The sequence below is a fragment of the Lissotriton helveticus genome, chromosome 10 (assembly GCF_964261635.1).
Source record: "Lissotriton helveticus chromosome 10, aLisHel1.1, whole genome shotgun sequence".
Taxonomy (NCBI): Eukaryota; Metazoa; Chordata; class Amphibia; order Caudata; family Salamandridae; genus Lissotriton; species Lissotriton helveticus.
In genome coordinates, this window is record NC_136071.1 from 747601372 (window position 1) to 747615630 (window position 14259).

General features: G+C 43.2%; 1 protein-coding gene across 3 annotated transcripts in view; it reads left to right on the forward strand.

Annotated features, from left to right (window-relative positions):
• PFKP (phosphofructokinase, platelet) overlaps window positions 1–14259 on the forward strand; it is a 383854-nt gene that overhangs the window by 116482 nt on the left and 253113 nt on the right. For all 3 annotated transcript variants that reach the window (XM_078663306.1, XM_078663305.1, XM_078663307.1), the window contains exons 4-5: window positions 2928–3117; window positions 4197–4362. In XM_078663306.1, coding sequence (XP_078519432.1) covers window positions 2928–3117; window positions 4197–4362 — 356 coding nt within the window. The remainder of the gene's footprint in view (window positions 1–2927; window positions 3118–4196; window positions 4363–14259) is intronic.

Consider the following 14259-nt stretch of genomic DNA (forward strand, 5'->3'; position numbering starts at 1 on the left):
GTTAATTACGCGCTACCAGGGAGATAAATTCCAGAATTAGCCTGTGATAATATAATTATCGCTAAGCACGGCCGTTGTTAATATGCCACACATTTGTTTATTTAACACTTTTGGAGGGAAAAATACCCAGCAGAAGCAGTCTACTAACAAGAAATTATTGCACCCACATCGTTTTGATTCTTTGTTTTCTCCCTACGATCTGTTGAAAGTATCAACTTTAATTTGCAATGGTTTGCTCTAATTTCGAAATTGTGTTTGTAAATATGTCAGCCACTAAAGAGATGCCTTAGTTGGCTTCTTGCTACAGGGTTCTATTTGCCTTCTGAAGGTCAAACGTTAGAAACCTGGCAGGACCACATCAGGTCATTGTCCTTCCTGGGTAAATAAATTGAGTTCCTTTAAATTGGGTAATACATTCGTTTGTTTACAGAGTAGTTAGAAGCAGTGGTTACTGACTTGAAACAAGCATTTCCAATGCAATCGGTCTCGCTTTTGGGACCGTATATGTATTTAGCAATGCCGTGGGTGCTGAAACATCTACTGTTCTTTAATATGGAAGGAAAGTGAGCACCAAACTGTGTGGCACTCCAGGTATGGAAACACATGGAGAGAAATATTGCCTTTTAGCGGGAAATGTTATGTTCCAAAGCAGTGTTTTTAATATAGAATCAGGGCCTTCATGGTCATATCACTTACAATACAACATTTGAAAAAAATATTATTTACGAGTGCGCGTGGAAGACAATTTCTATGGACCAATCTCTGTGTGGGCAGAAGGACATAGGTAGGTGGACTTACACACGTTAGCAACAAAAATACATATGATAATGTACCAATGCAAAAAGCATTCAGCAAATTTCTGTAGTGAATAGCGACTAGTTGTGAAACTTGTGAAGGTGGCCCGATCATTGTAACAGCAAACAATTCCTGTGCCGGTAGACCTGTGTGTATCAAGATTATATGCGACCCCACTGAGCACTGTGATGTCACAGATCACACATCCACATTGTCTCTTATTTCGTATGACCTCCTCTGTGCTTTCACTGGTACTGCGATGCAGCGCTTGAGACTGAACGACAGACCTCATACGTGAGTCTCATTGCCATGAAGCATTTAAACGCAATTGCATTGATGAGGGTATGTAAGAGAAAAAAGAAGGGATGAGACTGAAGGGGAAATAAAGTATATAGAAAAAGGGGTGTAACAACAATTACAAATCAAAGAAAAACAAATAAATGCTTACAGTGAATAGCAGACACAGAGGAAAGAAAAGCCATGCTGTTATTTTGTGCTTCAAAGGAAGGGACATACACAGCCGTTCTTCACCAACCACACAAGCTAACACAAAAAATGTGCTGGAGAGAAGCAGTGAGCGCTTGCAACGTGGATGTTTCGCAGATGCAGTCCCGACAGCTGAGGCAGGCAGCTTTTGCACAGTCCTGGCAGCATGTGCTTCTTTTACTCAGACCCGGCGGGGTGGGTGCTCAGCTACATCTGCACCGTCATGGCAGCGGGGTTTCCGCCACCTTTTCCCAACCATGGAAAAGGCTGCATGTGTACCGCAACAGTAATGGAGGCCATAGCCTCTGCACACACCCGACAGCGGAGGAAGATGCCTCAACACAGACCCGGTAGAGAGGGGAGGGGAAGTCAGGAGGGCTGCCTCTGCACAGACCCGTTACCTTTTCAGACAGAGTAATGGAGCACCTGCCTCCTTACAGGCGCGGCCGAAGTAGAGGTTGCCTCTGCCCAGAGAAGACAGTTGGGTTGTTTGTTTCACCACTGTCCCGAGTGTGGAAACCTCCTCCTCACGGACTCGGGAGACGTGGTTGCCTCCTCACAGCAGGGCTCGAATGCGGGATGCCTCGGCGAAATATTAACCCTGAGGCTGTCCTGATACACATCTGCTGAGGCCTCTGAGCAGCTGAGCTGCTGGGAATGCTCAGCACAGACCCGAGAAAGCAAGCAAGCTCCCCACAGATGCTGACATTATTGCAGGCTATTCGTCACGGTAGGCGAAATTCACCAATTGCCCCTGCGTGTGCGTTCCTGGAGACTGACATCATTGAACCACCATCTATTAGAGCCAAGAAAACCAAGTGGCGAATTGGGAGAACTGCACTGTTTTTTCGCACATGCATGCGAAGTAAGCCATTGTGCGCATGCGAGACAAAGAGTGCAAATTCATCCACCAATCACACGACAAACAAGCATAGAAAATGCAATAGGCCTCGGATTTACCCAAGACCTATTGCATTTTAAATGCAAGTGCCGGCATGAAAGTAGGCACGAACGGGAGGGGGTGGGGGGTGCTTGTGGTACAAAAAGTTACGGACTGCGGGAGGGAAAGGGGAGAGACAGGGAAACAAAACTGTTTTACAAGTAGAGGGGCCGATAGCCTCGGAAGAGCAAAATTCACGCCATGGCAGTCAGGAGGCGGGACTAAGAAGGCACAAACCAATGAAATTGCAGAACTGATCATTGCAGCCAATCAAATTTATGACCTAAAAGTGGGCGGATTTCCCCCCGCTATACTGTACACAGCATCTCTTGAAGAGACAGCGCATGCGCTGCCTATGCGAGACCTAAAAAGAGGTATATTTATTAAATAAAAAAACATATTCCTGACCATATGGTTAAGTAGTCCTAAGGTTTTAGGAAATATTTTGCATGCATAGCACTTGTCAGATAATATTTGCATTTCTGGGATTTTTCTTGAGACAGCAGCTTGGCAGTAACGTTATTCTTTCTCGTATGTTGAGTTTTTTAATCAAATCATCACACCTTCAGAAGTGAACATGTATTTTCAAATGTATGTAACAATATGTTAAACATGTACAAATAAAATGCAATTTTCTCTCGTTATTTAAATCAATCTTCAAAACATTTGCTTCATTAAACTCACTCTGCTTGCAATTCTTTCCTAGGGTGGGACAGTCATTGGCAGTGCCCGATGCAAGGCATTTCGCACCCGCGAAGGTCGCCTGCTGGCAGCATGCAACCTAGTTCAGCGTGGCATCACAAATCTCTGTGTGATTGGTGGTGATGGTAGTTTGACAGGCGCCAACCTCTTCCGCGAGGAGTGGAAGGGTCTACTTGATGAATTGGTGCAAAACGGTAAGTGTTCAGTTCTTGGAGGACACCATTGAATTCATGGAATATTTGTATAGTTGGTTTTTGAAACTGTGCCAAACATAGTCCCCAATGGAAAATTTCACTTGCGGAGATTACACCAGTGGAAAGAAAACTGTTCCATTGATCAGTGGTAGTTCTGCATAGCAGACACAAATACATTTGCAGTTGTTGTGTTGAATTGCTCCGCCTTTGCACTACTGACACACTTCTAATCTTCATGGGAACGTTCAAATATATGGTCATATTGTGAGATCTTGTTTTGGTAGTAAGACATAGACACTTACTCCTGCACTGCTCTCTCTTTAAAACTCTGATATAGATCCCAGGCTCTGATATTGGATTTCTTTCCCCGGTCTGTAAAATAGTTCAAGCAGATTCATGCATTTGTGCCAAAGTGTGTGAACTGGTACAGTCACTATACAAGGTTACATTCTGTAGTGTATTACAGTTTATTAGTTGGACCTGCAGGAATCATGTTGAGGTCAACTTACTATGCTTTTTCATTTTTATTTTACCATGGGTATGAGAAAAATAGTTGATGTGCATGTATCTACAGGTGTATCAGTTCTTGCATTAAGAATGAATTCTTATCTAAACAGGAAATGTCTACTTTAGGAGAAGTCCAAGGAAGGTTCTTTTATAAATTAGGACAGTGTATTATAGCAAAAGGATGCAGTGGGGAATGTCCAAATGTTTACCACGAGGTGCAGAAAGGTATTCTTCCCAGCCACTTCGCATTATTTACCCATCTGATCAACCATAACCTTATATAAAGATTCCAGTATTTCTTTTCATCCAAAGGCTCTTGCCTTAGGTGAACTGCTTATTCTTTTCTGAGAATGCTAGAAAAAAATAATGCAGGGTGCTCTGGTGAACACTGGAGCTTATTGGATTTTGGTATTCCAGAAGGTCAAACATTATCCTCACAGTTGTGCAGAAATTTCATGCAACCATGACCAACCTTTTTTGCCTTATCAGCCACATTTTATTCTGCAAATACATTAGGCTACATTTAGTGACTCTTTATCCTTTAATGATATTTACTGCTTTCATATCTACAGGCAAAATTGAAGAATCTGCTGCAGAGAAATTCTGTCATATTAACATTGTGGGCATGGTGGGATCCATTGACAATGACTTCTGTGGAACTGACATGACAATCGGAACTGACTCAGCCTTGCACAGAATCATCGAAGTAGTGGATGCTATCATGACTACTGCACAAAGGTAAAGAGAAGGAATCAGGCCAAGCCAGTGGTATCTACAATATCGGGTAGAGATATTGTTCTGATAAACTTTCTGTTCTAAGAATTTATTTGATCCTTTTTCGAAAGTACTGTGATTCTCTATTGGCAGCGCTTCCCCGGATCCACAAGTCACTCCTTTAGAGCTCATGCTCAATAAATTTGCAATTGGATGCCTCCCAGTTTGTGATAAAGTTCTTCTGAAGTACTTTTTAGGAAACAGCTGAAAATATGACCTTTTTAATTTAATCGCTACATTTCAGTATTTTCAGCCAGGGTAGACCTCAAACAATAGAATCCTAGCACTGGGATATTTCATTGCAAGTAGCCATGTGCTATACAAATCATATATAAATAATAATTTTCATCATCATCATCATCATTATCTTGTAGCGATAAATCAATAAAATATGTGCACCCGTGCGAATAGTTTACTTCCATTTTGCACTGAATTCGTTTTATGACTTTGCAATTGGATGTCTTTGGAAAAGTTTAAGGATGCTCCTACAAACCTAAATTAAAAAAATAAGTGGATGACACCCTCCCCCTATTTTGGAATTACATTTATCATATGTTAGTGGATTTCAAAAGCTGAATTTGGTGTTTGTACAATAATGGGACTGATGCAGTTTTTTTCATTTGCATGACAACAGTCACATATATGTCTCTGCCTTGCAGTTACAGAAAATCAAGTTCATTGACTTCACTACCACTGATATCGGATAAATAAAATTGGTACCATTTAACGTGAATTTGCCCCATGCAGACCATTTTCCTCTAACATTTTCACATAACGATGCTGAAATGCATATTTTGCACAGTTCAAAGGTATGCATGTTTTTTGCACCGGTGAGAGTAAATAATGAGGTGTTTTTTGGAGTTTTGTGGATACAGGACATCTGTCAAAAAAATGGCTTATGTCCAATTTGGCCAATTCAGATTGTACTCTAAATAGGGCAGACAGTGCATCAGCCAATTTTTGGTAGGTGCTCTACTTCTACCAAACTCTAAATACATCCCCAATTCTTTCCATTGGTGATAAATGCAAATCTTGGTACACAATTCCCAAAACCGTAGAACCTAAGTCTTTATTTTTAAATTGCAAAAGCGGTAGTCGCGAACGGTGTAGAACTACTAATAAACAAAGTTATTGTCCAGAATCTACCTTAAAGATTTTATGGAATGCCATCCTATATTATTTTGTCCCACATGGCATCTCAACACCCAACAGTTATACAACAGGTTTTACATTGACATCACTCATCCCTGACATCCATCAATGATAGTTTCCTGAGCAAATATATTACTCTGCACCAATAACATACGTTAGACTCAACTAGGATTGACACCTCAATAGCATTCATGCTAAGTTATATTCACACCTCACCTTACTCCAATGAAACACATTAGAAGCAATCTCTAACACCATCATGCAAACCACATAGCTCCAAGCCCAGTAGTAATCAAAATATTAACCACCACAACAGTGCATTTTCATATCCGAATATATTGATATCTGGCCTTAAACCAACAGGATACACGAGACACATGCCCTGGTACCATAGCACATACAATGTGGGTACGAGCAGTAGCGTTGGTTAAGCATTTGACACCTCAGTTGCACATCCATATCAAATTATATTCATACTTGGCACTACATCAACTGAAAATGTTAGACTAAATAGCTGGCGCCAACATACACAAAACACAGCTCCAAGAGTTATAGTTGACATTTTTTCACTTCATTGACAAGTTAATATCAAGTTACACTGGTACTTTTCACTGCCCAAAAGTGCATAGTTTCTGACACCATCACGTAAACAACACAGCTGCAAACCATTTTATTGGCTAAGCATTCACCACTCCTAAATGCACATATCAATAATGCATACAAGACAAATAATGTTCCAAGTATACTATGAAATATGATACCATACACATGCAAGCAAAGGAATGTAGGGGAGGGCTGCACTGCAGAATTATCTTAAATGTTTCCAGTATACTTTACTACTAATGGGGGAAAGAAGAAGATGGTGGCAGGCTGATCCCGCTGTGAGTGCGCTCTCCCTCTGCTCCCGTTGCTTCAGCACTGCCTGCAGCTCTCTGATGCCTCAGCAGCATATCTCCGTTGCAACCCGAAGATGGTGGAAAAGGGCAGGGGTGGAGAACTAAAAAGTTACTAACATACCTGCACGTCCCATACTTCTCTTGTCCATGCGGCTGTGTTGTTTTTGGTACTCCAGTGGCAGTCTCTTTATCTGTGGGAGAGTTTCACGTTCCCCGTGCTATCTTCTCGGGCTAGATGGGGCCAACTAAGTCATGTACGCTACGAAATAGAAGAGTGACTCGCCTCACTGCCTATTCAGCTCTTCAAACTGGCGGGCCGAGTTCAGGATCACAGCAGCTGGTGGAGATTTGATACTTTTCTATAATCGGGCGCCTGATGGTGAAGCTGCTTACGTTAGGTGCTGGAGTCTCTCTGCTGTCACCACGGGGCCCGGGCCAAGGGGACCCCACAGCAGTAGTTTCCCCATTGGATTGATGTTTCTGGAGTCAGTTATCAAGGTGGTGCCAGGAGGGGATACACAGTCTCCAATGCCATCTTCATCATCATGGTCATCCAGCCAACTTTCTCCTTTAAAGGCGGAAGCTCAGCAGGGACAGTAGGCTCTATACATTGTATACACAGCGGTTGTCCTCCCAATCAGCATTCTTTGATGATGCAATATTTTTTAAATGAACATCTTACCTACATTTCTCCAAGTTTTTCGGGTGATTTCTCTACTGGTTCTGGATCTCTTTTTTAAGCCTCTTGAGGGGGGTGATACGCAGCTTCATCTGTGGTTATAGGAGGGCTAGAAGGGCCATACATCTTTTAAAATCTCCCTTTAGACAAGGAGGTTTGTCTCTCCCGGATCTCATGTATTTCTAGTCCGCTTTTGGCTCATGTAGTAAAAATATCCTTACATATCATGACCCTGCCTGCTTCGCTCTAGGGTATCAAATTGCCATGGGGCCGTGTGTCAGGTTTTTTCTAAGTAGTCGCTCCGATCCAAACTATTTCAAGCAGGTTCAGTTCAAGATCATTGGGGATGCCTCCCGGATCGGGGGGGAATTTGCATTCTCTTCAATCTATTCACTCATTACATCACGAGAGGTAACTCTATTTTCCAACCTATTTTTTATGAGTCTGTGGTCAAAGGATTGTATAACCAAGGCATTAAGATCGTGAGTCAGATTTTTTTATTTTTTTATATTTTATTCGAGTTTCAAAGGTAGTGCAATACACATATTTCAACCACAACCACATAATCAGGTATTGTATCATAGTATCATGTACACATTCAATTATGCCAAAACCACAGGTACACATTTGTATCGCCATCTGGATGTGACTTCGTTGAGTGAGCTTTGAGTCCTTACTCATTCCTCAGAATCGTCACCGCTGTCGTTTCGGTCCGGAGGTGGTTCACAGATGTTCCCTCTATACTTGTTCCACACCCCCCATATTTTGGACCATTTTTTGGGGCATCCCCTGTTGCTTAGCACCGCCCTCTCTGCTATCATGGCAGCATCCATGTCTCTACACCATACCGTTAAAGTGGGTTTTTCTGCACTGCCCCATTTCTGTGCAATGTTTCGCTTGGCTATCATCATTCCCATTGTAGCCCAGCTCTGCCCTGCGCGTGTGAGGTCGTTCAGCTCCCAGACATTTAGCAGACAGTGCCTGGGTTCTGGTAGTATTGTAACCCCTTCCGACTGTGACATCGTCCTCATCACCCGGGCCCAGTATTCGGCTATTTTGGGACAGTCCCATATGGTGTGGAAAAAGGTTCCGATCTCCCCGCACCCTCTCAGACAATAGGGTTGTGTTATTCGTCCCATTTTGTCTAGGGTGTGTCTTGTGTAGTACGAGCGATGTGGGATGCATAATTGCACCAGCCTAAGACGTGAAGGAATGCCTATCTCTTTCGGGGATGCCAGTGCCTCTTGCCATTCAGTGTCATCACTCTCACCCACATCAGTGGACCATCTGTCCCGCAGTGTTCCCATCATATCAGGAAGGTTGTTTATTAATTTCTGATACGTGAGAGAGGTCGCCTTTCTCGCAATGTAGTCTGTTAACAGTCGGTCCTCAAGGGGGGAGGATTCAGGGAGTTCTGTGTCTTGTGGAAGTGCTGTCATTAGGGCATGTCTTATTTGGTTATATCTAAATAGTTCAGATGGGGCTAGGTCGTATTGCTGCCGTAACTGATCGAAGGGTAATACTCCTCCTTTTTGCCATAAGTCTCCAATCGTAGAGATTCCAATATCATCCCATTGATCAAAGCCTTTGCTGTATCTAAGTTTTCCTAGCCGCTTTGTGTCCCAGAGTGGAGTGAGTTGCGTGAGTACCCCCTGCCACCCCAGTCACGCTTGAGCTGTGTGCCATATCCCCAGTGTGTGACGCAGCGGTCCTGATTTCTGCAAAGATAATTTCTTATCGTAGAGGGGGGCCAGCATCTCAAACACACCTAACTGGTGTCTGTCCGCCTTTAGTGCTGGTTCTGTCTGTGGAAGATGTACCCATTGATTAATAACTTTTAGTTGTGCTGTCCAGTAATAAAGTTGCACATCAGGGAGCGCTATTCCACCATCATACCAACTGCGCACCAGCTTTGCTTGCGCTATGCTCGGTGGTTTGCTGCCCCATAATAGATTGGTTACCTGTGCAGCGATTGCTATAAAGTATGCGGGTTTTACTGGGTAGGGTGTGTTTTCCAATATATATAGGAAACAAGGCAGCGCCATCATTTTGAATAGCGCCGCTTTCCCCAGTAGGGTGAGCGGTAAAGTTTCCCAATGTTGAATATCTTTAAGCGTTCCAGCGGTGGTTTCAAATTCCTATTGTAGAAGTCTTCAGCATCAGCTGTAATGTGAACCCCCAAGTACTTGAACGTACCCTCTGCTGTTTTCAGTGGGCAATTGTCTGGATGTCGTGGAGGAGGACCATGGAGCACATACATGATGGATTTGGACCAGTTTAGGGTGTAACCTGAAGCCCGCCCATAGGCCGTGCACACATCCAATAGGCTGATTATGGAATGCGTAGGGGCAGTGAGGTACAGCAGTATGTCATCCGCGTAGAGGGAGATCCTATCTTCCCAGGTATCTGTCCACCTGAACCCACGTATCGTTGGTTCCCACCTTATCTAGACCACCAAGGGCTCCAATACTAACGCAAACAACAGCGCCGACAGTGGGCAGCCTTGACGTGTGCCTCTCGCCAGTGGAAAATTTTCGGAGATGTGACCATTGACTGCGACATGTGCCATGGGTTTTGTGTAGAGTAAACGGACCCAGGCACAGAATTTAGGGCCAAAGCCTAGATGTCTCATCACCACGAATAAGAAGGGCCAGTGGACCATATCAAATGCCATATGGGCATCTAGGGAAAGTATTACCGCCGGTTCTTGCACGTGATCCCCTTGAGCTAGAGCGCCATGTAATCGTCTCAAATTGGGCGCTGTGCTCCTGCCCGGCATAAAGCTCGACTGGTCCTGGTGGATAAGTTTAGTTAGATGTGGTGTTAGCCGTATCGCTAGCAACTTGGCAAGAATTTTGGCCTCTGCATTTATGAGGGAGATGGGTCTGTAAGAGGCACATTGGTCTGCTGGTTTGCCTGGTTTAAGGATGGCAATTATGGTGGCCGTTCGCTGGTCAAGTGGGAGTTCCCCCTCTTGTAAGCTTTCCGCAAACATGTGCAGCATATGTGGTGCCAGTGTGTCTGTCATGTTTTTATAAAGTTCAATTGGTATGCCATTTGGGCCTGCCGCCTTGCCCGATTGTAATGCCCTTATAGCCGTGTGCACCTCTTCAACTGAGAGGTCTTTCTCCAGAGCCTGTGCCTCCTCTGCAGACAATTTAGGCATGGCCAAATCCCTTACATAGGTCATAGCCTCTTCCTCCGAAATCACTGAGTTTGATGAGTAGATAGGTGAGTCAGATTTTTCAGTCTGACAGGATTTGTGCATTTTCTACTCTGCAGGCACTTTATCAACTTCCGCAACTTTAAATACTTACAGAGTAAACAGGCATATAAGATTGGGGACAAGGATGCCGACATCCTGAAATATATTTTCACCACAGAAGGCAAGCCATCAATCAGAATTTTATATAGAAATATATCCACAGACAGACAGGATAACAGGTCTAGTCTTGCCACTAAATGGAGTGCCAAGCTGGATCAGGATATTTTGGTCAATGAAATCTCCGATGCCTTTGATATTATTAGCTGCTCTGGTTGTTATGGTAGCGTAAAACTTCAGCAACTTCGGACTTTGTGTATGCTATGTTATACCCCAGAAAGAATATGAAAATGGTATAAGAGTAGTTTGCGACCACAAGACCTATTGTCAAAAATGAGGTCTACATACAGCTGATATTATTCCTATGTTTTTGAAAAGCCCCGCACTCAAAGCTTTCTGGTCAGGTGCAGTGAAGTTTGTATCCTTACACTTGGACCACCATATTTAGTTGGCGGTTAAGGAATGATGCTGGCACACAAGCGCAATATTAATCCCAGATTAATCCTGGTGGTAGCTATTGCGATTACTGTTGCCCGGTTGTGCATCGCCAGAGTTTGGGTTTGCCCTTCACTCCCTTTTGTTTCTGAATGGTTTGTATTTTACATGTGCACTGTTGTGTTTCATGATATTTATTCTGTTTATTAAGGCCATTTACAACAAGGATTCTTGTATGATGCTGTGTGTTTATTATGCTTATTTACTGCTTTTATTGACTGATCACAAGCAACGCTAATAAAAATAATTAAATATTTATATATATCTCAAGTATGACCTACAATGCATTTGTCCTTATACAGCAGTTCTATTGGTCTAACACGCTGTATATTTCTGTTGCGTCTAAAGTGGCAAGTAGAAGGAATCTATGCAAAGACATTATCTGATTTCATATTGCAAACTCTCTTTCCTCAAAGTTTCTTTCACCTACCATCTACTCTTTCCCTGCATCTGCTTTTTAACAGCTGAATGAGCGCTGAATGAGCAAAATGGATTAGTCAAAGGAGAAGAGGATATCTGCCTTTATAGAAGGTCAGGCACAAAACAACACTGAATATTGAAACAGGGATTACGGTACACTAATACGTTGGAGAAAGGATGTCTGTAGAAAATAACAAACAAATTCCAAAAACAGAAAAAAGACAGCTAAGAGGTGATATTTCGGTTGAAAAAAGAAGTTGACTGCATTGCGACACTATGATAGTTTGTTCAACCACTTTTATACAGTGGGAAGTGCAACAAAGGGAAGATTGGGGCCATCATTCATTGAGTTCATGTCATTGAATGCATAGAATTATGCTGTCATCTTGACGTGGATTTCCTGAGTCAGGTGGAAATCTTATCATGCAGTTGGGCTGGGCAACGTAGAGCAGGCCATCATATTATCGTCGCAGGTTGTGCGTGCACAGGCACATTTTCTGGCTGTTGCCCACTTGTACTTCCCAACAATCTGCCACAATCCCGCAGATGAAGCGATCCACCACCCCTGCCTTCGTTGTCACTAGACACTGCTGCCATACTTGAGCAGGGAAAGCCTGAGACACACCTGCCCCGGGAAGGCCAAACAGCCACTGCAGCCATCTTCTTGAAGATGCTGCATTTCATATCCCTGAATCCACCTGCCGATGAGCTAAACTGGTAATGCAAGCCTCTGCCACTTTTTTTTCAATACTGCCCTAATCCTCCCATATATAGGCAGCAGCAAAGGAATAAGAGAGATATATAGAGTGCCCAAAGTCTCTTGAATGGGGTAAAGCTATACACTTATATGTTTTTGCAGGTAGTCGAGAGATGCATGCAGGTTGTCACTACTCCCTGCAATTCCACTAAGGCTCTTAGATGCCCATGGAGCCCTTAGCAGTACAGTGTATATGTATAAGAGATTGGGTTGTTAGTTTGTAGGGTAAGTACCCACCTCAAATAATAATCACAGTCCTTGTCAGGGTGAACCACTAAATTAACTAAAGAACCCTAGCTCAACCCCCAAGTAGCTGTGGCACAGAGCAGACAGGCTTTACTTAGAGGCAAATGTATAAAGTATTTATGCAGTACTCGAACAGTAGCAAAGCCAAAAAACAACACAAGACAAATCCCAAACCAATTTTGAGAAAAATTGAGAAAATTATAATAGACACAAAAATGGCAAATATCCAATTAGTAGAACCAGAGTTATGAATTTTTAAAGTTTAAACCAAAAAATAGTACTAAAAAGCATGAAGCACCAACCGCAGTCATCTGGTTGTACTTGACCGGTATGAAGGTTAAAGTTACTTCTCACCATGATGGAGCACAGGTTAGATCTGATAAAAGGACCATGTTTGTCCCAGTCAGAAAGTTTACCTTTTGACTAAGAAACTTTTTTGGGAGTTATTCAGCAGCAAGAGGCAGCATGCCGCAGCAGAGGAGTGCTTGATGTTGACAGATCCAGAGGATGAGGCCTCAGTAAAACCGTTGTTTTAGTCAGGAAATCCTACAAGTGGGAGAAGTTCAAATTTTGCATCCAGGAGGTCCTTCCTGTTGGTTAGATCAGCTTTGACGGTGGCTCCAGTGAAGCATTTTACTTTCAGATGTAGAACCTTTTCTGGAGGTCTGATTTCCTCAGTGCAGCAAAACTGCAGGCTGCAGCTGAAGAGGGCTCCATGTCAACGGATTCCGCAGTTGGAAGATCCTACTGAAAAGTATTTGCTACTGTGGAGAAGAACATAGTATGATCAATGGCAGGTTTATCCTGGTCCCCCATTGATTTTTAGGTAAAAATATTTGCAAAATGTTTCTAAATTGCAGGTTTTAGGCTAAGGCAGGAGAAGTTCACTTCGACACCAATGGTCCAGGACCTTGAAACACCACTTAAGGGGTCAAGACACACTCCAGCAAAAGCCAGAAGCAGGCTCCAGGGAAGATCTGGTTGGAATGCAGGAAAAATGCCTCTTGGAGCTTGTTATGCCCTTGTAGTTCAAACAGCTAGTCAGACTTATGACCGTTAGAGTTCTTTCTGGTGTCCTGGGTACAATGATAGCAGGTCCCGGCTTCTCAAGTCGTTAAACAGAATGGAAGCCCTCTTATGAATCTTCCTCAGGTCCAGCTGTGTTCTGAGGAAGGTATTGGTGATGCCCCGAAGCCCAGTGCCAGCCTTTGGGCTGGGAAACTCCTTGCCACTACCAAACCACTGGGTAAAAGTTCCCAGTGGTGACCCTACCCACTTCTGGAGCATTCCTTTGTGTTTTACTGTAAACAATCTCACAGTGCTCCCTCTTCCTAAATCCAACATGGCAGAACCTTGGTCAGCTGTGTCGCTATGGAAATGGCCAACCCCTCTCCCCTGAAGTCACCCAATTCTGGGGCTGCTCCCCTTTCCACTGGGATTCGTGCCAACCTGACTAGGAGGAGAGCAAAGGTGCTGTATCTGCTTTACTGTGTGAGATGGTGGCGTGCCATACCACATAGGATTTAAATCCCTGCAGATGGATGACCAAGAATTTCCTGGAATATAGTGCAGGCAAAACCGAGGTGCTTGTGATTCAAGATTCCAATTTTTAAATGACATCAGCACTTCTTCCCAGTTGGTCGTTTCTGTGTAATTTGTGTTTGTATCTTGATTACAAACTTAGTTTAAGTGGCACAGTAAATAAAACAGTGAGTGCTTGCACACAATTATTAATATAGTTCCTCTCGTTCCAGATGTTCTGAGAAATAATGTGATTTGAGCATTTACCTCGCCTACATTAGACTATGGTAACACTTTGTGCCTCGCTAAATATAGAATGCATAACGTACAGGTGGTGTAAAATGTTGCTTACCAACTTCTGGTGGCAAGTAGA